The sequence below is a fragment of the Coturnix japonica genome, chromosome Z (genome assembly GCF_054131305.1).
Source record: "Coturnix japonica strain WE chromosome Z, WE-NBRP24, whole genome shotgun sequence".
In the NCBI taxonomy this organism is placed as follows: Eukaryota; Metazoa; Chordata; class Aves; order Galliformes; family Phasianidae; genus Coturnix; species Coturnix japonica.
In genome coordinates this window covers 30,147,270-30,170,502 of record NC_140702.1, presented here as the reverse complement: position 1 = coordinate 30,170,502, position 23,233 = coordinate 30,147,270, and the positions used below count along the sequence as shown (strand labels likewise).

Genomic DNA, 23,233 nt, shown 5'->3' with positions numbered 1-23,233 from the left:
GGATCAGCACCATGAAGCAGACAGTATGTCCTTCTGTGATCTTCACAGGCTTTGAAAAAAAACTGAGACCGCTCCATTGAAGAGAAAGGCAATGGACAGCTGCAGTTCAAATACTCATTCCATGGTCTGCTGATGAATGAATGAGAAGGAGAAAGGATATCACAGGGCTGACGAAATTCACCAGGTCTTGGGGGAAAGTTGCAGTAGTGATATAAACTCAGATTTAAAAACAAACCATCTGTGAGAAAAGGAGCAATGAGATCCATACTGTTGATGCTGATAAGATTCCAGTCGGGATATATATATATATTTCTAATCAACAGACGCCTTTATTACATAAGTTGTATGCAATTATGAGCAGGAGTAATTTAAACTGAAAACCCCCTAAAGCAAATTCACACTGCATTGCTTTCCTCCATGATGCCCAGATGCCTCATTACAGTCAAAGCTATTGCAGTCGGAGAAGTTAACTGCTCCCTGTGAAGGAGTCTGATGTGTGTTCCTCCCAAAACATCTGCAGGTATGCTGCAAGGAGAGCAACTGGGATCAAACAATTTACATGACAAGAAATGACTCAGCTCTGGAGTATCATACTGCCAGATTTCCAATCTGCCCAGTTCAAGGCACTGGATGAATTTCTGCTGGGCAGGGAGCCGTCACTTAGGTGGGGAATGGTCAGCCTATGCTTGTTGGAATGAGTTAATTCCCTGTTTCTTCCCTTCCACTCACCGACTATTTCTTATACTCGTGTGCCCCTCAGGAATGCCTTGGACTAGAAGAGCTACTGATCTGTGCAAGGAGAAAGAAGAAGGCTGTTTGAAGACATCTCTAGTGTCCTGTGTCTTAGAGCATTAGTGATGGGAAATCTCCCAGGTGGGCATATGTGTTCAGTTCTAAATTAAATCTTTATGCTTTCTAAAATGTTTGCTGGAAGTTGCCTTTTGTAACCCTGGCATTTGCTCTGCTTTTGGGAGATGTCTGGGAGTGCTGTAAAGTAGGCCATTGGGTATTACTGATGTCACCTGGCATTTGGGCTGCAAATGCATCCATGGATATGTTGATCCAGTTGGCTACCTTGGGTTACAAACAGCAAATCATCTGGTCTCTTCTCTCCCTGTAGCACCCCTGCAGATGTTTTGGGAACAGAGAAACATCAGGTCCCACAGTAGGGTACTCTTTGCTTTGGTTTCTTGCCATGGTAGGAGGCACAAGGGCAAGTGTGTTGAGCAGGAAAGATTTCCTGCTCTTCAGAAAATGAACACTGAAAAATCCTGTTGCTTTCTCAAATACAGAAAGTGGAACCCGGGGCTGATGCAGAGATACCTCCAGTTCCCCGTCTGTCTCTCTTCTGCTAAGGGTTTTCGTCCTCCCTGCTGTCTCCCAGCTGTGGCTGATGCGGCAAGGAGCACACCTTGGGGATAACTGTCCGAAACAAAAGGCAGGCTCCTAGAGAACTGTCTTTCCCGGAGCTCTTATGGATGCTTCCTTAAAATGCCAACAGAGCCCTATAGAACATACACCCTGCAGGGCAACTTCCCTCACAATGTCTTCAGCCGCCTGTTCCATGTCAGGCTTCACGCTGCTGCCTGCATCCACAGCACGGCGGTGTTTCAGCACTTTTTACTGCGCCTTTTTACTTTACCTGACACTGTGCCTGAAAAGACGAGGCTTCCCGGATAAACAGAAATAACTTTCCTCCGGTAACTCGTCTTAAAAAGCCAACTTGGGCTTTGTGGCCGCTCCGAAAAGGAACACTCCCCTTCCCAAAGCTCGTAGACCGCCGCCCAGCTCCCACCGCCTCACAGCGCCGCGGGCGGCGGATGCCGTGGGGGCGGGGAGCCGCGGCACTCCTGCGGTGGGCGGGCTCCCGTCGTCGTGTCCGGGCTGCGTTTGTGGCCGGCCCCGGTCGTTGGTACGGAGCCGTGGTCCGGCTTCGCCATGAGGGTGCTGCTCTGGCTGATGGTGCAGCTCGGCGCGGGCTCCGCGGGGTATGTGGTAAACGTGGATGTCCGGCGAGCCGAGCGGCCCCTGCGGCACTTTTGGAGGAGCACGGGCTTTTGGTAAGCGCGGAGTCCTGCCGGGGAACCGGGCTCCGGCGGCGGGCGAGAAGCGCTGAGGAGCCGTCTGCCCATAGCCCGCCCCAAGCGGACGATCCCCGGGGTGCACCGGCTGTGCCTGCTCGGAGGAGCCCGATTTCTCCGGGCCTGCCGCTGTGGGTCACGGTGTAAAAGCTCCGTTCAGCGCCGCTCAGCAGCGCCCGCCCTGATGTTGCGCTGTTTGTGGGCCCCGCGAACACGTCACGTCCTTCCCCCGGCCCCCAGGCAGCGTGTGACATGCTGAACCCACGGCCCGTCCTGTCTGTAAATGGTTGTGGGCTCTGCCGCTTAGGCACACAGTGGGTTAAATGGCAGCGGGAAGGCAGAGACAGCAGGGTTAAAGGAACCCGTGCACTACTTAATGCAGTGCTTGAGGCACATCTGAGAAAGAAGTTGGAAAAATTTGCAGTGTTTTCTCGTGTCAGTGGAAAAACAGAACGAGGCCGAAAATCGTCTACAGTATGTTAATCTAAAAACAAGCTGATGAAGAGGAAGTTCAACCTTTGTTTGAGCTTTCTGGATTTTCATCTTTTGGTTTTAATTTTTACTTGCAAGGTAAAAATAATAATGATAATAAATTAAGAAAAGCTGCATTAAATAATATGCTTTTCTCATTTAAACTGCAACCCAAGAAACACTCAGGATTTTAATCATGTGAAAGAATTTTTATAAGACTGCGAGTGTGAGAAGGATGACAGGGAGGAGGCCAAGGAGCAGAAGCAGTGGTTCTTATCGAGCAGGTCAGCAGCTATTCAATGATGCTGTTATACCTGGCCAACACTGTTAGTGAAGGATCCCTTGAACACCCACACTGGGTCCAGTTGTTGGGCACATATACAGCTGGGGAGCAGTAGATAACAAAGCCTGGGAGGCTTCAAGCCTTAAAATTGCCATTGATGGGTGCTTTCAATTCAGAAGAGGAACTGGAACTAACAAAAAGTGCCGGTGTTCCAGCATTCTGTTCAGTCTTCTCATGGTCACAAGGTTTCTCTCCAGCAGTGTGTATTTCAACACTTTTATTCAGCATGGGCAAAGCCTGTGAATGCTTTGTGCCTTGATTTCTATCTAGTTTGCCACTGGGTGAAGCAGTACATTTCCCTAAGCTTGAATCTCAGTGCAATCATAAAACACTCTCCTTCCAAATGCAGCAGTAAATATTGTCCATACCATTGGAACAGTGAAAATCACCCAGATGGCTGGTACATTTCTAGTCAGAGTAGAATCAGTAGCTTCTCAGTCTTGCGTGTCTTGAAGCAATCATTGGGAGATGGTATTTTAAGTGTCCTGTATGCTAGTGAAGTTGCACAGAAGAGTTCTCGTATGTTGGCTGATTTGCATGAAGCACCACAAGGACATAGTATGTGCCAAGACATAGCTTTCTAATAAGGATGTAGGGGGTGGTAGATAGACAGTGTCTTTGCTAGGATGTATCAAGTCTTTTTCCAAGTGGGATTGGGTTTTTCTGCCTTTGGGCACAGGAGGTTGTACAGTATCAGGCTCATTCAGTAGCATCCTTGTAGGAGGTGAGATAACTTGTAGAGAGAGTAAGGAAGAAGATGATGATAGTTCAACTGTTTGCAGCATAGTTATACTCTATGATTTCATAGAGTTCCAAAGATGCTGCTATCATTAGCAGAACCAGTATCTATTACCAGTGATGGTAGCTGAACAGACAAGTTCGGGAATCCTTGTAGAGAATGTGTTGTGTTCTGGCAGAAAAGAGTAATGAGTAAAACTTACTGCTGAAAGAGAAATTTGGAGGCACACAACCTGTTTGTTAGCATGGAAGCAGTAGTAAATCAGGAGACATCACAGTAGGCCAAGCATAACTTTGTTACTCGTTTATATAGTAACTGAAGTTATCTCTTCTTGCTTCAGGAATATGTACAGAAGTATTCTACCAAACTTTGGAAACAATTATGTTTTTATCTTTCATGTAATGTAAACATTTTAAAACTCAGAATTTGCACATTCATAGGAGTCTAATTGAAAGTGATGAAAGATGCCCAAACCCAATGAACAGGTGTAAGGGTAGCTAATATAAAGATGTGTTTGCTTTAGCACAGTCCTGGGCAAACCTGGTTTCTGCTCCAGAGCCTAGAAGTCACTGTGCTTTCCTTATCATTAGTTGCTTAGAAGTAAAGTGATCACCGTTGCATGGCTACTTCAGGCCACCTCTGACTGAAGATGTTACCTGATGAGCTGCTTGTAATACTTTCTTTTGAGTGTGGCAATGAGATGCACTGATTTGTGTTCTGCTTTGCCACATCACAGGTGTAGCTCCTTAGCCCTAGATAACATGAAGCTCCATTTCATTTTCATCTGTTAAGACAGTCTTCCTTAAGTCAGATAAGATCTTGTAAGTCATACATGCTGAACATATGGAGTTCTGGATACCCAGTGGAGCCGATAGCTAATGTTGTAATATGTTGCTTCTTTTTTGTTCTTTTTCCAAAGCCCTCCTTTACCTCACAGCTCTGCTGATCTGTTTGACTTAAGCAAAGATCAAGAGATGAACCTTGCATACATTTCTTCTGTTCCTCATGGCGGCATTGAACAAGTTCGAATTCACTGGTTACTGGAATTGATTACTGTCAGGTAAGAAAATATTTAATGTAAAAAATGTAAAAAAAGAGTTTCAGCTCATTGAAGTACCCAGCAATTGCTCACTTTTCCAGTTCTTGCAGTTTAACTGCAGACTGGGTGTGTTTTTGTGTTTGTGGAAGTCAGATAATGGCCAGTGGGTTGAATAGTTTGGGGGTGTATGAGCTGAGGAAAGACAGAGCTTGTCTTGAGAAAGATGGGTCTAGCTTGCATGCATTTTGTCCTAACAAGAGGCTGAGGAGCACTTTGAGGCTTCTTTTCATCAGAAGAATCTTGTGGGTGTACTGATCAGCTTTACCAAGACCATCTCAAGTCATACACTGGAGTCATTCCACCTCTCTCTGGCTGCTGTTTCAAGCTCAGTGACTTGATTCCCAGTTGTACAGTGACTTCCAAAGAGGTCTCATGCTAGCAGAATTGAATCTCATTATGTATTTTGATGTCATCGTGTAGCATTTTATAATTGGATGCATCCTTTTAAAAGGCTGCTTGTTAAAGCCTTGAAAACAGTGCTCTTCAGGAGACCCTAGTACTCCTTTAAACGAGAAAGAGTTCTGCTTTGCAGTTGTAGCAATATATGCTGAGTGTTATGGAGAGAACTCAGCCAGATTTCAATCTATGGTCATTCCAGCTGTTTTCAAGTTCTACCAGAGTTATTGCTGCTGTTCCTCCAAGTCCAGCTGAGTTTGTTGTTGGTGAAGTAACACCTGCAGCTACTCAGTACTGAGATGAAGAACAAGGAGAAACCAGACTTTGAGAGTTCATTTTTTTCAGTGTACAAGACTAGCTGTGCAAGTCTACAGCTCCCTCTGGCTATGGGCCTGATTTTGATATCCAGGTCAGAGTCTTACAGATTTGGAAATGGAGTTTATGTACCTACAGCTCCCTCTGGCTGTCCTGTTTTAATATTCAGGTTTGCAGTGTTGCATTCCCTCTCAGAGTAACATGTCTTTGGGGAAAGTTAGGAACAGGCTAGAATGGGGTAGTAGATGTAAATTCAGTGTTTTCCTTACTAAAGCACTTTAGGTGGGAATGCTGTAACATGTAAGGAACATTAAAGAAAGCATGCCTCCCACCACAATAACTAAGACAGAACCAGTGACAATCAAGTCCCTCAATCCCAAGCCAGTGTCTTGGGGAACAAAATCCCTCGCATTGCAAGAGATCAGGTTTAAGATCGCCTGATAAAAGTGAGTACAGATGTGTCTCTGGCACCCAACAAGATGCTTTCAGGTGTCCTGAGGAAATTGAATGATGTATTTGCTATGCTGCTTATCATATTTGAAAAGTCATGACAGCTTGGAAAAGTCCCCAGTGACTTGGGAAAACAGCACCCCCTTTTCTAAAACAGAGGTAATGAGGACAGTGCTGGAACCAGTGACTACTCATCCTTACCTCAGTGCCTGGTAAGACTGTAGAACACAGATCCTCTTGGAAGCTATGCAGAAACACATGGAAGACAGGGAGGTGATTAGAGACAGCCAGCATGACTTCATTAAGGACAAATCATACCTGACTGTTGTAGTGATGTTTACAATGGAGTGACTGGATCAGTAGATGAGATAAGAGCTACTGATGGACTTCTGATAATGAATCACCTGGGTGCCTGTGTCCAGAAAGTTACAGTCCATTGCTCAGTGTCCAAATGGAAACCAATTGCAAGTAACATCCCTCAAGGGTTCATACAAGGACCATATATTTAATGTCTTAGTAAATGTCACTCATAGTGGGTTTGATTGCATACTCAGCAAGTGTGCAGGTGACATCAAGCCAACTAGTGCACTGATTGCACCTGAAGGGAGGGATGCCATCCAGAGGGATATTAACAGGCTTGGGAGGGGTTCTGCATATGAATTAATGAAGTTCAGTAGGGCCACATGCAGGGTCCCGCATCTGGATTGGACAGTCTCAAATGTCAGTACAGACTGGGTGATGAGTGGATTGTGAGCTGAACTATGGAAAGGGTATGGTGATATTGGTGGATAGAGGACTGAATAATGGGCCAACATTTTCTGCTTGCAACCTAGGAGGCCAGGTGTTGCACCTGGGGAACAATAAATGCATGCATCAGCACAGATTAGGGAGAGGAGCTGGGGAGGAGCTCTGCAGAGAAAACCTAAGTATTCTGGTGGACAACAGGTTGGCCATGAGCCAGCAGTGTGTCCTTGTGACCGAGAAGGTTAGCAGTATTCTGGAAGACGTTAAAAAGAGTATGGATAGTAGATTGAGGGAGGTGATCCTTCCCCTCTACACATGCCCAGGTGAGGATGCATTTAGAATGCTGTGTCCAGTTCTGGGCTCCATGGTTCAGAAAAGACAGATCTCCTAGCAGGAATCCAGAGGAGGGCCACAGAGATGTTAATGGGCTTGGAGCATGTCCCTTAAGAGGAAAGGCTGAGCAACCTGGGTGTGTTCACCCTGGGGAATAGAAGGCTGAGGTGTGGTCTGATTAATGTTTATGAATATCTAAAGTGAGATGGGAGGCAAATGGATGAGGCTTTGTGACAGGACAAAGAGCAGTGGCCTAAAACTCGAATGTAAGAATTTCCATGCAAACGTGTGGAGGAGCTTCTTTATGTAAGGGTGGTAGAGCACTGGAACAGCCCAGAGAGGCTGTGGAGTCTCCTTCTGTGGAGAAGACCTGTCTGGATGCCTACCTGTGTGACCTATTGTAGGAAACCTGCTTTGCAGGGGGATTCGGACTCAATGATCTCTGCCAACCCCTGCAGTTCTGTGTTTATGTGATCATGGTCTTCATCAAAAGAAACATGGCCAGCAGATTGCAGGGAGGTAATTCTCTCCGTCTGCTTTGCTATTCTGTGGATGCACCCGAAGTACCACAGACAGGTTCTGGAACCTCAAGCACAAGATATATGGACCTTTTAGAGTGGGTCCAGTGGAGGGCCATGGAGATAATCAAAAGACTAGAGCACCTCTCTTTTCAGCAGAGTCTGAAAGAGATGGGTTTGGTTAGCCTAGAGAAGGCTCAGGGGAGACTTTATAACATAATAATAATAGGTTTCCTGCAGGGAAGAGGAGTAAGTTAAATAAAAAGAGGGTCAAATTTGGTTAATTACTAGAAAAAAGAAAAGAAAACAAAACAAAAACTGTGATATTGGAGTGGTAGGATGCTACAGCAAGTTGACCAGAGGAGTTTTGGATACCCTCTCCCTGGAAGTGTTCAAGGCCAAATTGGATGGGACTTCAAGCAATCTGATCTAATGGATGGTATAGCCTGCTTATGGCAGGGGAGTTGAAAATAGATGATCCCTTTCAACCCAAACTAATCTGTGATAGAGAAGACATTTTGTTATGATGAGAGTAGCGAACAGATTGCCCAGGAAAGTTGTAGATGCACCATCACTGAAGGTGTTTAAAGTCAGGTTGAACAACAGGGCTTTGAGCAATGTGATGTAGTGAAAGATGTCCTGTCCTGTGGCAGGGTGTTGGGTTAAATGGTCTTTCAAGGTTGCTTCCTACCCAAACTTCTCTGTTATTCTGTGATTCAGTGTGCCCAGTGGAATAAAAAATGAAGATGCCTAGAAGAGGAGTGATTGCTGTACGAGGAAACAAAGCATACAGTAAATAAATAAATATAAATCCAAAACTGTAATAGCTCTTAAAATTCAGCTTGGCTTAGGCTGTCACTTCTCTGGCAAAAAGGTACATTTTCCAAAGATGACATTTAAACAGTGGATAGACAGACAGTAAATTGAGCAACAGTGGTATTTGAAAGGGTGAGAACATGAGCCCTGCTGATGAACACTGTGCTTGGAAGAAGGAATAGGTGTAAGGGCACAAATCAGAACAGGAGGAATTCTGTGATAATGCTTAAATCTGTGCATTTGCAGTTCTTTTTCTAAGCCAGTGATTTCCAGAACAACAGAGAGAGGTTCTGGGTAAGATCCCTGTAAGAGCAGAGCTGGCTTGCGTTGAGAGACTGGTGAATAGAAAGGTTGTAATCTACCCACAGAAGACAGCGTGCTGGGAGGTGCCACCACTGCGGATGGCCAGCAGTAACACGTTGCTTTTCTTCCCAGTTGTGCTATGTGTAAAGGTGTTAGGAAATGTTCCACCTAAAAAGCAGGTGTGTCTCCATAGAAGTTGAAAGTGCCGGTCTTCAAGGGTGTTCTCCCTCATTTAGTGTTCTAATAATAGTTGCCTCAATTCCAAATGCATCCCTATGTTTTAACTCTTTTCTAAGGACACCAGATGTACCTTTTGTCTTTTACTTCATTCCACATTCTCCTTTTATTTTACCACGCATGAAAGTATACCATGAGACAAGCTTAAAGAATTGCTAGTTTTATTTTCCAGCCAAAAGCACACATTTGTATCCATGTCATGAGACACAGGATTCATTCTCAGGATGTTATTTGCCAGTCCCTATAGATGTAGCTATTTCCTGGAACCTAGGCCACCTATTCTGGCTATCCTGCCAGAAATCAAGAGGAGCATTGGAGTTACATACTCTCAGCTCTGTGCCTAGCTCCATGAAATTCACACAGTCTGCAAGATAAGGTCCTGTTCCTACTGTTAAGTAGCACTACAGTTTGTTGGATACATGATCTGTGCAAGGCACCACAGTGAACAAAAACATAGTCAATATACATGATAGATATAACATTTTCTAATAGGCATATAACAATTTTATTTCAAAATTAGTATTAACCTAGTTGGAATTACAATAGTATCCCCAGCTCCTCTCCCAAGTCACAGTACATAGTTCATGGTACAATAGGAGAGAAGAGAATTGGCAGTTTGTAACATTTTCAGTCTTCATGTGCTTAGTCTTGATGCAGTGCAGTAAAGCAAAAAAAAAAAAGGCGTACTTTTTTTTTTTTTAGTTACATTTTGTGTACTCTGAAGTGTGCTCTGATCTCCCAGCATCCCTATATCATCACACTGAAGGCTGTTTCCCTGCTATTTTTTATGCTGTCCAACTCAGTTTGATTATGAGCCTGATCTGTCAAAGAAACTGAAACAGGTAATGGTTCTTAAACATTTTTTTGGTTGATGGTTTCCTTCTAGTGAAAGTACTAAAGCTTAAGCCCCCTTGTATGGATGAAAGAGTTTCTCTGTTCTCCTTTGGTGCCGTTCCGACAAAAATAGGATGAAAAATAGGCTTTTGACTTAATTTATGTGTCTGATGGGTAAAAAAAGGACTGCATGGGCAACTTCTGTTTATTTTTCCCCAGAGACTGATGCAAGCATACACTTTCCACAGAAGCAGTTGTTTTTCTTTCTTTCTTTTTTTTTTCTTTTTCTCTGTTTTTTTTTTTTTTTTTTTTTTTTTTTCCCTAAGATGAGGTTCATCAGGAGTTAAAGGTATTTATTTATTTTTTTTCTTTTTATGTTCTAGGTTGGTAACTTGACCCATAAATATTAGAGAAGTGTAGATTGCTAGTAAATGGGGTTTTTTCTACTGAAAAAAATTAAGTTGACTTCCAACAATGGCTTACTTGGTCACAGAAGCCTAAAATTGCCTGTATTGTTACTAATTGTTTAGCACTAATTCTTGTGAACCCACTTCCTCTTGTGACTTCCTGGCAAAACATTAAAAGAAATATTCCCAGATCAAAGAATGGTTACAAACAAAAATAAACACAACACTTTGTCCTTGGACTTTGTCCATTTCTTTTTATGACAAAAATAAGCCTGTTGTACCAAGTCAGCACTTTAAAGAATTATATTATTTAATTGTTTTATGGCAGGAACTGACTACCAGTGGTCAATTTTGTAATATCTAGACAGGCATTTCTGTCAGGTTTTACTGCTCTGGCAGTACTAGCAGTGTGCAGTTGATAGACTTTCCTGTAAAGAATGCATGAGAATGTCAGCATTGAGTCACTTACCTAATATTGTGCTGCTCAGTCTCACAGAATCACAGAATAGCCCAGGTTGGAAGGAACCTCAAGGATCATGAACCTACAACCCCCACGCCACAAGCAGGGCCACCAACCTCCACATTTAATGCCAGACCAAGCTGCCCAGGGCCTTGAACACCGCCAGGTTCGGGGCATCCACAACTTCTCTTGGTAGCCTGTTAAATCTCTATTAATACACTTCTTGTTTTGTCTTTTGGGAATGCTCTTGAGAGCTAGACAGGCTCTGGCATACCTGGAAAACCTAAGTTTTATTGTTCTTTCATTCAGTGACCTGAAAGTTGAAATAAGCAAGTCACATGATGTGTCAACATGGCATTTGTTTTGGTGATATATCTAAGGAATAGTCTCAGTGTACACATAACCTGTTTCTGGTGCCTGATAGGTGTACAAAGCACAGGTGTGATAGTTTCCTTCTATGCTTGGTTCCATGCGTGAACCAGACATGAATGAGAAAGGGATGGCAGCTGTCCTTCCTTTCATGTGGGTAATTATAAACTTTGGTGTCAGAAAGTTTTCTGTCAGTGCTGTATGCTAGGACATTTAGTACCAATAGCACTAGAATAAGAATCTAGATGTATACTTATTTGTGTAGAGAGAGCATACATATAAAACAACAAAACTGACTTTGAGGGTATGATTTGATACCATACAGAATAAATAACCCTTAAAGCAAATCGTCATGAAAATTAACACGGACCTGTAAAACATGAGTTATTAGATCTATAAACAAAGAATTACATGGTGTGGGGAAAAAAAAGTCAGTAGTATGTAGAATGGTCTGGAGTATGGTGAGATTTTTCTAATATTTGGGGTTGCACAACATATAAAGCATTACTTTACTTGGATCAGTTATACTGCTATGGACTATATATACTTTAGATACTTCATATATTCATCAGAGAGTACCAGCCTAGCATTTTTTACTGGCTAACCATTCCCCTGCATGGTAGATCAGAGATTTAACTTCTCACCCTATCCTCTTTTCTCCTGCTTTCTTCACTTATCCTTGTACCTTTACAGGCTGTTGTAGGAAGAACATCCTATGCTGCATCACAGTGTGGGGGGTTTATATTTAGTAATCCTTGTGTGTCCCTTGATTAGAATTTCACCAATAGAGGTAACACGTTTTGACAGAGTGGTATAACTACTCTGGCAATGGATTGCCAGAAAAGCCATTCTGTTTTCTTAATTCCATATATCTCAGTTCTCTAGACACAAGAAAGTTGGGCATCACAGTCATGTTTCTTCCTGTGTTACTAGAGGTATCAAAACCTTCAGTAACTAGTTAACATACGATGGTTCCAATAGCACAAATGACTCCAGGAGGTTATCTTGGAGAAGATGGTTTTGAGAGCAGTGTGATAGACTGGTTTCTTCACTTGTGGCAAGTTGTGTCATTAAGCCCACGCAATCAAGGTGACAAGGAGAGATGTAACACATCCCACAATATTTTATACATTTTACTTGTTTGCAAATAGTGGGAGTTGCTGAAGAGCACATCTTGAATGATGGAATGGACAGGGCTTTGCAAGCCAGAGTGTAAACCATTATGTGTCCATGATGATAGATCCATTGTATTTGGATGTATGGCTTATCCTTCTTAACACAAACCACTGGGAGGTGCAGGTGGTTCTTGACAGACTTCCAGCTACAACAGTCTCATGACACATGTATTTTGTCATGTACTATAATGACAGAAGAAGGAAAAGTGCCCCAAGATGCACTTCTTTTTCACCCACATTCTGAAAGTGAGGTGCATATAGTTATCCAGCTTGTCCCAGCCTGGCCCCAGACTGCATCTCCAGGGCTATTCTAAGCAGCATCCAGTAAACTGCAGAACTCTTCAGGGAATGGTGTCTTGTAGGCCCATTACTGTACAAAGCCAATAGTGTGTCTGATAACTCAATTATTGCAAACTGCCCTTCTCCATCTTGCACTTTCTTTAGTGTATTGTCAAGGAAAACATGGGATTAAACAGAGCAGTCTGCTGTAAGCCTTTGGTCTTTTGCAAACTGCACAGCGCTGTGTATACTGTAGAACAGCATTTCTTGCATACTTCCAGAATCTTTCCCAAAGTAACCTCCTCTTTTTAGAGAGTCTATCACTGAGGGATTACAGCAAGCTAAGAGAACAGAAATATTTAACTCCTTGTAGTCTTTTAGAATTTCCTTTAGAGTATTAACTCCAGTGGTGTCCAAAAATGGGATGGAAGAGCAATCTACAATGAGGGCTTGGAAATCAATTTGCTTAGGGACTAGTTGCAGAGTGGTGTCTCTGCTGCTCAGTCCATTAACAGTTGGTTGATTTCCTTTTTTCAGATGCTGCTTTTCCTTCTTCTCGTATTTCTTCCTTCTGGCAGCCTCTAAGTTAGGATCTAGGTCAGTCAGTCTGTACAGAGACTTTAGGAAATAGTTTCTATTGGCATAATAAAGTGGTGCCTCAAAACGGAATATTTTGACCTTTGGAACAGAAGAGAGATTTTCATATTCTAAGTCATCCTCATAAAAGTTGGTATCTTGGATTTGACCAAGCAGGGCTGTCCGTGGCTGCTGTGTCCGAACAATGATGCATAACATGGAGAAAACAATTCCAACTAATAGACCTATTTCTGTGCTGATCAAGGCAGAGGCAGACATAGTAACAACCCAAACCACTGTGTCCACCTTATTCACATGGTACCGTGCTGGCACATCTCGGAACTTCCTTAATGCTCCTCGAAGGCTGACAATGATGATACAAGCCAGGACGCACTTCTGCAAGGAGTAGAAGAGAGGTGCCAAGAAGAGTAGTACCAGCAGAACCACCATTGCACTAATCACTCCAGAGACTTGAGTCTGGCAGCCTGTGGATGTTTTCACAAGTGTTTTCGCCAGAGCTGCACTAGTTGCAAAGGAGTGGAAGAAGGAGGGAATGATGTTGCAGAACCCTACAGCAAACATTTCCTGATTGGCTCGGATAGTGTAAGCGTATTTCTTTGCACACATTTCAGAAAGGGATACAGTAAAGACAAAGCTGACTACAGCAAGAGGTAAGGCATCCACAGCAACACGGATCATTAAGTCAAAACGTGGTACCTTGGGGGCAATAAATCCTGTTGGAATAGCTCCAGAAACACTGGATGAATACACTTCATTTAAGTTTCCATAATGTGACACCAGTGTTGCCACAACAATAACTACCAGCTCTGTGGGAAGAGGGAATTTCAGCTTATGCTTGTACCGATCTCCCAGTTCTTTAGCAGTAACCAGTACTACAATACAAATGGCACTTGTAATGATATCGCAGATGTTAGCCTGAGAAATGTTCCTGAAAATGTTAATCCAAGTAATAACAAGCATCCCATGTCCTTGGCTACGTGGGATTTTTATTCCAATCAGATACTTCACTTGAGCTGTTAAAATTGTTAAGGAAGCACCAGTTGCAAAGCCATCTAGAACAGACTCAGACAGATACATAGATACGAAACCCAGACGGAAGACTCCCATTAGAACCTGGGGAGACACAAAGAAAGAAAAAAAAAAAAAAAAAGAAAAACAGATGAGCCTTAAATGATCCCAAGCCAAAGAACTGTGGATCAAAAAGTGCTGTTATGTCAACTCTATTTTTTTCCTGGCTAAAAGTGGTTACAACCTACTTGTAGACCTTTACAAGAGAATTTGAGTGACAACAGCTAAGTTCTCTGGTGGCATGGTTACATTAAGCAGCTTCTGATGCTAGCCTTGTGAACAGAAGGGAAAGTGGAACACTGCCTTTATGGTGTGCCTAAGATCAGAAATGGCAGAAGAGACCACAGACTTTCACAGATCTTAGGATATTGTCCTAACTAGTTGCTGCTGATTCTTTTGATGGCTTTGGAAAATATAGCTCCATATTTCGTTGTTTATGTACACGACCTGAAAGTTCTTAGTAAAAGGAAGATTAATTTTTATGTAGACAATTAACAGGTATGTTCATTGTGTGTTCTCTTGATATCTGTATGATGGGCAGCAGATTGGTGAGTGTCCAACAGTCCAACAAAGCCACTGTCTGAAAGTTAGGTTAGTCTACTTCCTTATTTCCTTTCTACTTTCTCTCCTTTTCGACTTATCACTGGACAGTGCTTTGGTAAAACATAGTACCTGGTAGTGAAACACTGAGGACTATCTTCTGAGCTAGTGTAGGTGAATGGGCCTGCACCTTTATTAAAATATCTAGGGAGACAACATTATTTAGAAGCACAGAATCATATTTTACATGTTGAAGTACATAGCTACTTCAGAATTCCCCTCATTATGAGATTTGTATTTGATTCACAGCCCCATGAAATCAGCAAGGCTAAGAGGTAGTAGAGTGTTAAAGCAATGTTACTAGCCTTACAAATGACTGTTGTTTCATTTGTGCTTGCTTGTAGCTGATAAAATTGCCTACATCATGTTTTCTGTGAATTGCTTGCAGTTAGGTTTCCCAGAGAAAGCAGTCCCAGATTATTCAAGTGAAATGATGCTGTGTCTCTCATGGAAGAGCAGTCAAAACAGAGCTTAGATCATGCAAGAAAGCTTTAGTAATTTCATACTTTGTCTCTGAATATCAGCAGCCACTTACCTGATACACTCCAGCCACAAATGTCAAGGCTGTAGCAATGCCTATGGCATAGCATTCTTTTCCACATTCAGCATTCATCCCCTCAGTGGTAAGGTTGAAGACAGTTGTGTTGGACTGGCTGTCAGTCTGCAGGGAGCCATGGCCCAAGGCTGGTGTGGCATCATCATTCAAGTCGAACCCAGCTAAGAGAAGCTCTCGGTCCACCACTTGACCCACCATTAAACTTATCAAGCTGAAAATGCCCACTGAGACATGACGAGATGTGCCCATTAAGAAGTAGATGATGTTGGCAAAGAAAGATGTATAAAGACTGTAAATAGGCTTCAGGCCTGCCAGTAGTGAGTATGCAATTGCTTGGGGCACCAAAATGATCCCAATCACTAACCCAGACATAATATCGCCCCAGATGTATTCTTTGCACTGGTATTTGGGAAGCCATCGTAAAACAGGAAAGAAGTCCATTACAAAATTCTTCAGTTTCCTTGGGGTGCAAGAGAAGCTTTTTCTCAGCTTGGCTATCACAATCTCTTTCCTATTAGGCTTCACACGAGTCTTTCTTTCCATGAAAAAGCAGGAAGAAGTGCTGTTTTCCATCTTCGTAGCCTCAAGTGGTCTTTCCATTGTCCTAGTGTTTACTTCATATATCTTTTCCTGTAGTGTGAAGAAAATGCCTCTTAGATTAGAGTGATTTTTTATTTATTTTTTTTTAGCACAGATGCATAATGATAATAGTTTGTCTTCTTTTAAAAAAGCTTTTAAGGAAATGTTATCCCAACACAGGACTCTGGTGGCTGGGCACATAACACTAAGAAACAATCTTCAAATTGATCCTTTCCTACAAAGCTTTAAATATGCCTCTGATTGAATCCAATTTGTTTTACTAAGAAAAAAAGCCTGAGTTAAAATAGTCATCTCCTTGTATGGCAGATAATTCCAGGTCTTCCAGATGCTGCATCATAGAAGGCTTTGTCATAGAGGTCTCTGTCCAAAGAGGCAGCACTTGATGGTGTAAAATAAGCATGTAGTAGTGGGGTAGTCTGTGGTCTTTCTAATAGTGTATTTCTAATAACTGATGTGGAATTTGTGTGTGTTATAGTGATCTGTCACTGCAGATGTCCTGAGCACACAGTGGGTGGTTTTTTGCTAGTAGAACCTGCAAAACCAGAGTTCTCTGGGGCACAACAATTTAATCTCAGACAAAAAAAAATTGTGCACAAACCACTGATGACTCTTAGAAATTGTGTTTAATACTAATAACTGCTGTTTAACATTTGGAAGTGTGACTGATAAACAAATGCATACATTGCCAAGCCTGTAAGCTTTTTAAATGTAGGCACCCCTAATAGAAGGTCGCTCATTATAAAGTATTCTGTGTCTGTCCTGCTTGGGGTGTATATCCTGCTTATGAACTTTTTCAAGATTTTAACAAATACTTTTTGTCAGCAAATTGAAAACAAATATAAACTATGTTTATGGAGCCAATGCAAAAGTCTTAAAATAAAATAAAAATCCAAGTATTGTTTTGAATAACACAGTATAAGTACTGTGTCCATCTGGAGTTTACATCTTGAAACAGGGTGCTTAAATGTTTAAAGTATGTAGTTCATAGCATGCCAAAGAGATTATTGTTGGAGATGCGTAGAGTGCTTGTCCAAATTGAAAATGATCTGCATGGTAGTTTAAATATATTTTAAATATTACTAGATTTATATCCATCCCAGTTACATTAAGTCATCTTTGACTCCCACTTTGTTACAGCTTCTTTCCATCATAAAAGAAAAGAAATTACAGTTCTAGTGTAATTATTTAGAAAGACTGAGATCAATTTCTAGTTGTACTGTCAAATATAGTTATAACTATACTGTATTGAGAGGTTGCATTAGGCAAAACGTGCCTAGACAACAAGGTTAGATCTAACCTTCATTAGAACACAGAGGTGAGAGAAAAGAGAGGTTACAGCACCAAGAAGATTACTTAAGAGCATATAATTAAATTTTATGGAATGTTAAATCCTAGAAACTGTGAAGAACACATTCATTTAAAAAGATTAAAGAAAACAGCGCTTCCTCTCTTACCTAAATTAGGTTGGAGAGTCTTGTACTTGAGGACTGCAAGTTCTATTCAAATGCCACCTACTTCTTACAGCCAAGTGAATTCAGAGAGCCAAGAAATAAATACAGTGGCCTTGTTTAACATAGTTACAAGCTAGTGGGCAGTTCAGTATCCAATGCTCGCTTTTGATAGGCTACATAAAAAAGATTTTATTGGCTTCTGTACTCCAGGCTCAGATGCTTAATTGTACAGTTGCTGTCTGCTCTCTTCTGATCTTGCACAATTTACTTGAAATAAATTTGTATTAAAATGAAATCAACAATAAAACACCATTAACAGACATGTACAGCCTATGCAGCTTCCTGAGGGATGGTAGTACCTTTTAATACATAATATTTTCAGAACAGTTTCTCTGTCAAATCTGTTAAGAGATACTGTGTCTGAGTGATAATTTTGTAATATGTCTTGGCTGTACTGTATAATCTGTATAATATCTGCTATGCTGGATAATCAGAATGGTAGTTTGTTGTAAAAGCAAACTAAAAAGCTTATTTGGGGGGAAAAAAATGTATGCATTCTTTCAGAATTTTAGCCTACGGTCAAAAACCCTTCCTGATGGAAAAATGTTTTCAAGTTAAAATGCAAATACTAACATGAGATCCTTTTCTTTAGTTCTTTTTCCTCCTGAAAATAAGGACTTCCTTCCTGTAAACAACCATTTCTTCTACTTTCTTCTGGCTGCCATGTCAAATGAACAGGCTAGCTGTAAAATAACTCTAAAATGAGTTATCAGTTTCCATTTTTGGCAGATTACTGTTAATGATGAAGCATTTAGAATGTAGTAAAGCCACAGCAAATAATGGAGGGGATGTCGTTACCAGCAAAACATTTTTCGGCTATGTAAACCAAGAGTTCTCAGACTGCTAGTAGCTCAGCAATAACTTAGTATAGGAGGAAATGGAATTCCACTGTGAATACCAGCTATTGCCCTTACCTTTGTGTAGCCTAGCAGAGAGCTGGAAACTTCCAGTACTCATGGCAGCCCCAAAAACAGGGTGGGGAAGGACAAATCTGTATACTTCTGTGCATGAGTGACTAGCCAGTTGATTCTGACACTGAGATACAACACCATTCTTCCTCAGTGGTAACACTTGAGCAATATTCAGGCACCCTAAAGGTGTTAATAAACAAATTCCTCTGCTGTTTTGCTGAAGTAACTTTTAGTTCTGCCCATGCACATTGACATGGAAGAACAGGGACAACTCATGTTTCCAGCTGCCTCTTACCCCACCAAAGCTTCACAGAATATAGTATTTGCCTTTAATCAAGTGAAGGCTTCCTGTTGCTCACTGAAAGAGCTGTTCTTAGTGGCAGCATGCAAATGAAGCATGGTATAGAATGTGCCCATCTATTGCATTTAACTTTAGATACTGGAACATTCTCAACTGTTTACTATGTGAGAAGGCAACATGCTACACATGTGACCTATTCATATCATTACAATAAGTAATTTTGGATGTTTGGAATCTTAAAGGTAAAGTTTTTTTTCAAATTGTCCATGGTAACATGAGCAAAAAACATACTTTAACCCCAAACCCATCATTTGATCAGGATAAATGCAGTGACTCAGTTCACCTTGTGAAGTACTGAAACAAAGCAAAGAATCATTCAAGACAAGCAAATTACTGATTTTCCAACTGGCATTAGCCCCACCTTTCTTCCTGTCTTTTCAGCATACCATGGAATTGACAAGAGCTCTCTCAGTGAGAGGAAGCATTCATTACAACACTTTCAATGGGATTTATCTCACAGATTCCCTCACAGGCAGCCCCTGATGGAACATATGTAACCATTCTGCCTGCCTGAGTTGTTTTCTATGCACAAAAGCTGTTTTCTTAGCACAGGCTGTTCCAAAAAAGGGTCCTGATGCTTCCTTTTGTTTCCCCATCAAGATATTCCACAAAAAAAAAATAAAATAAAATAAAATAAATAATGAAACTGTATGTCTAAAAAGCACAGGAAGGAACAGCAAGATAATCCTGCTTCTCTTTGCTAAGGTGATCTTAGAAAAGCTATGTGTTGGGCAGAAATCACAATTATGCCCTAGCATCAGCCTTGCTGTAATAGTGACTACCAGTGTAAGATGGGATGGAACCCTGAGTATGATTCAAGCTTAGGGTTGATGCTTGCATTTTTTTCCATATTCAATGAAAGATGAGCTAAAAGGCAGTATGGGTGGAGCAAGTTTTGTATTTATAGTTAGAAGTTTCATTGTAGTTTTGTTGCATAAATCACAGAAAAAAACATGAGATACCTCACTTCATGTAACTATTTGGTTTAAAATGTGCTAGTGTTGAGCTAAACTGTTCATATTATTTATATTTCATTCTTTTCTGCTTGTAAGAAACCTCTCTCCAGTGTCTGTGACTACATTACTGTTCTGTTTCTGAGCATTAACACAGTTTTGAAAAAAATCCCAATAGCTTTGCTTACTGTGCATTGATTCAATGTAGAGAGGAGTGCTATGCATGCAAACCAGCCTTTTTCAAAGGAAAATACCCAGAAGCTTTGCCCTTGTGTAACCCAATTTATGGTGATACAAAAGCCTGAGCCAAAAATTGGTTTTTTGGGTGGATTCAAGTAGATGTTTATTTCACTACCGTGAAATAAAATCGTCTCAACTGCTTATAATATAATACTGTTTCTGCATTTGCTGCTTTGATTTATTAAATTTTTATTGTACAGAATTACTTGGAAACATTGACATAGACAGTAAGTTTTAGAAATGAAACAGAAGTTAAATGAATGTTTCCTTCTGTCTTGAATAAGCAGTTGTGTTTCCAGTATTAGATAAACAGGACCTAAATGTGTTTGGAAGCAAACTTAAGTAAGGTGCCCACAAGCAAAACCATTTACTTAAGAGCTGACCTAGGAAACTTTCCCACTATAGTCCAAGAATACTGTGTTGCTTTTGAAGAAAAGCATGTGAAACTTGACGGGCACAGTTTGTTATGACTAATTGGACAAGCTATCTTGGCTTTAAAGCATTTTTCTATTTTATTTAAATTCTCTACTTACATGAAAGTGAAAGAGAAAAAATATTTAGAGTTCTGTATTTCTAACTAAAATCTCAAAATCACAGTTTTTACTTCTGTCTCTAAATCTAATCTAGTATTTTCAGGGCAATTTAAGGTCTTATTCAAATGTATGCATACACAAATATATTTGATTCAGTTTCCGTTTCCCCAAAGGATTGACCCTTCGTTCAGTGTCTCAGTGAGAAAGAGGACTACTACTGATGCATAATGATCCCTGAGGTCATAAGCAGGCCAGAAGAGAAACGACACAGTCAAACAGCAGCTATTTTTAAGGCAGTCCCAACAGATCACCTATGGGAATGATTATACCTTGGAAATAAATAATCAGGTGGTTAGGGTTGCTCTCCAGGAACTATTTTTGTTGTTTCCAGAACATGCTGATCAAAATACAGGGAAGACTACATTGTTCTTCTGGAGAGTCCTAGGGCATGAATGCCAAAGTGATGTTTTCTGTAGGGGCTACTCTTTTACTCCTTAAAATCAGACTTCTTTCGGAAACGTAGCTGGTCCAAAGTGAAAGTCTGCTGTTCAAAAAAGTCTTCCAATAGAGCTCTCCCAAGACCTTAGTCTCTAGTTGCAGTGCTAAACAGAAAACTGTTTTCTGCCCTATGCTTTTCCTAGATTGTTGTCCCATGGCTGTTAAACCACTTTCTCTTACCTAATTGCTCTGAAGATGCTCAATTTTAATAATAATACTCTCTGAACCAAACAAGTTTCATATATTACTTTATAAGTACAAACAGGAACAAGGCAAATACCAGTCTTAAATTCTTAGACCAGGTTCATAGGAAAAACTACTTCTATTCCAGTTGCAGACTACAAGTTTAAAAACCTTCATCTAGTATCTGCCTTGTGAATAACATCTATGAAACACAGAATAATGACAAAACTTACAAATCAGCACCGGTGTACAAAATAAATGAAAATAGAAAGTTTTGAGCATTTGAGAACAAGCATAGAATGAGCAAAACCTGAGTTTAGAGGTGTGGAAGGGAAGGCAAATCTCTTACCTGAATAACTTCTTGAAAGAAATGTTCAGCTCTGTTTTTGCATGTTGGAATGAATGAAAGTCGTCAGTCTGGCTTTGATCTATTTGCATAAATGATAATTATTAACTAGGCAGCCTTCAAGAGAGGAATTGGTAGTTAAGGAATCTTCGGCTTTCTGCTTGGTAGTGTGCTGTCACTTGTACTTCTCTGAAAACTTCAATATATGTGCAACAGTCACTGACTTTGAGTTTAAATAATACGTGAGATTATTAATTAACTAACAGTGATCCAAAAGTTATGCTGAGTTCAGGCTAGCACATTTCTGACCTTTGAAGCTGTTTCTTATTTGAGATTTTCTCTGCTTTATGCATCCTCGTATAGCATTAGCTTTTAATTTTATGTGTGGCGCAAGAATTGAACTGCAGTCTTGTCTAAGATTTGTGCATTTCATGGTCTGGAGTAAGTATTCTGCTCTTTGCTGAGAACAGGACTGCTGGAGGTCAGAGTTCCATTCCTCCAGGTCACTGCATTTAGATCACAAGATCTCTGTTATTTGTGTAAACAAGAGACTGTAAAATGTAGGCAGGTCAGTGGGACAAAGACTGTGTTAATTGTAAAGTGTATAAATGACCAAGTCTCTTCACCAAGAGAAGTTGTGCCTGACCAACCTAGTGGCCTTCAGTGGTGGAGTGTCAGCATTGGTGGACAAAAGGGGAGACATGTGATGTTCCCCCACTACATCCTTATCTCTGTATTGGAGAGATACTGATTTGGAGGGTAGACTGTTTGGTGGATAAGGAATTGGTTGGAAGATCACAGTCAGAGAGTTGTGGTCAGTGGCTCTACTTTCAGGTGGAGGCCAGTGACAAGCAGTGTCCCCCAGGGGTATGTCTTGAGACTGGTTGTCTTTTTGTCAGTGACATAGATGATGAGTTTGAGCATATCCTCAGCAAGTTTGCTGATGACACGAAAGTAAGTGTTACAGTTGATAATGCAGAAGGTAGGGATACTATCCAGAGGGACCTTGATAAATTTGAAAGGTGGGCCCATGTGAACCTAATGAGGTTAAGTGAATTGATGTGCAAGTTTTTGCACTTGGATTGGGATAATCCCAGATTTGTATGCAGTATGGGAGAATAACTCCTTTAGAGTAGCACTGCTGAGAAGGATTTAAGGGTCTTGGTAATTGAAAAACTTAACGTGAGCTAGCAGTGTGTGCTTGCAGCCCAGAAGGCCAATGGTAGCCTGGGCTGTAAGGCTGCAAGAGAAGATGAGTGGCCAACAGGGAGAAGGAGGGGATTGTCCCTCTCTAGCCTGCCCTTGTGAGGCACTGGAGTATTGCATCCAGATCTGGGGCCCTCAACACAACAAAGATATCAGCATCCAGAGAAGGGCCATAGTTGTGCTCAGAAAGCTGGAGCACCTCTCCCGTGAAGACAGGCTGAAGGAACTGAAGCTTATTCAGTCTTGAGAAGAGAAGGTTGTGGGGAGACCTCATTAGAGCTTTCCAGTATTTAAAGGGAGATTATAAACAGGAGGGAAAAAACTTTTTACATGAGTAGACAGTGATAGGACGAGGGAGAAGTGAAGATTTAGAGGGTGGTGCAGTGCTGGAATGGGCTGCCCAGAGGGACTGTGGATATCTCATCTCTGGAGGTATTCAAGACTAAGTTGGATGGTTCCCTAGGCAACCTGGTCTATTACTTGATCTAGCAGGTGGCAACCCTGCCTGTGGCAGAATGGTTGCAACTTGTTGATCCTTGAGGTCCCCTCCAGTCCAAGTTGTTCTATGATTCTGTGATAAGGTTGTATGAAGTTCCTCTCTTACCTTAGCTGTTACTTGGTGCAGACCTGTCCAAATAACCAATAATCATGCATCTCCTAACATTAATCAGTGTTTTATGGTTACTAGGCAGTGTAGTTTA

At 41.3% G+C, this 23,233-nt stretch overlaps 2 protein-coding genes across 20 annotated transcripts in view; one reads left to right on the top strand and one right to left on the bottom strand.

The window, feature by feature from the left end:
- Positions 1 to 1,823: 1,823 nt before the first annotated feature.
- IDUA (alpha-L-iduronidase) overlaps positions 1,824 to 23,233 on the top strand; it is a 48,293-nt gene continuing 26,883 nt past the window's right edge. The window contains exons 1-2 of one of the 2 annotated variants that reach the window (XM_015849569.3): positions 1,824 to 2,060; positions 4,554 to 4,694. In XM_015849569.3, coding sequence (XP_015705055.2) covers positions 1,939 to 2,060; positions 4,554 to 4,694 — 263 coding nt within the window. In that variant the 5' untranslated portion in view covers positions 1,824 to 1,938. The remainder of the gene's footprint in view (positions 2,061 to 4,553; positions 4,695 to 23,233) is intronic. The other variant, XM_085530297.1, reaches the window with a different exon arrangement.
- Positions 10,032 to 23,233, bottom strand: part of SLC26A1 (solute carrier family 26 member 1) — a 37,205-nt gene continuing 24,003 nt past the window's right edge. For 8 of the 18 annotated variants that reach the window (XM_085530286.1, XM_015849560.3, XM_085530287.1 and 5 more), the window contains 2 exons: positions 15,170 to 15,820; positions 10,032 to 14,079 (listed from right to left, as the gene is read on the bottom strand). In XM_085530286.1, coding sequence (XP_085386412.1) covers positions 12,559 to 14,079; positions 15,170 to 15,820 — 2,172 coding nt within the window. In that variant the 3' untranslated portion in view covers positions 10,032 to 12,558. Of the gene's footprint in view, positions 14,080 to 15,169; positions 15,821 to 17,244; positions 17,338 to 21,329; positions 21,523 to 23,233 lie in introns of those variants that run through there. The other 10 variants (XM_085530291.1, XM_085530292.1, XM_085530290.1 and 7 more) reach the window with 3 other exon arrangements.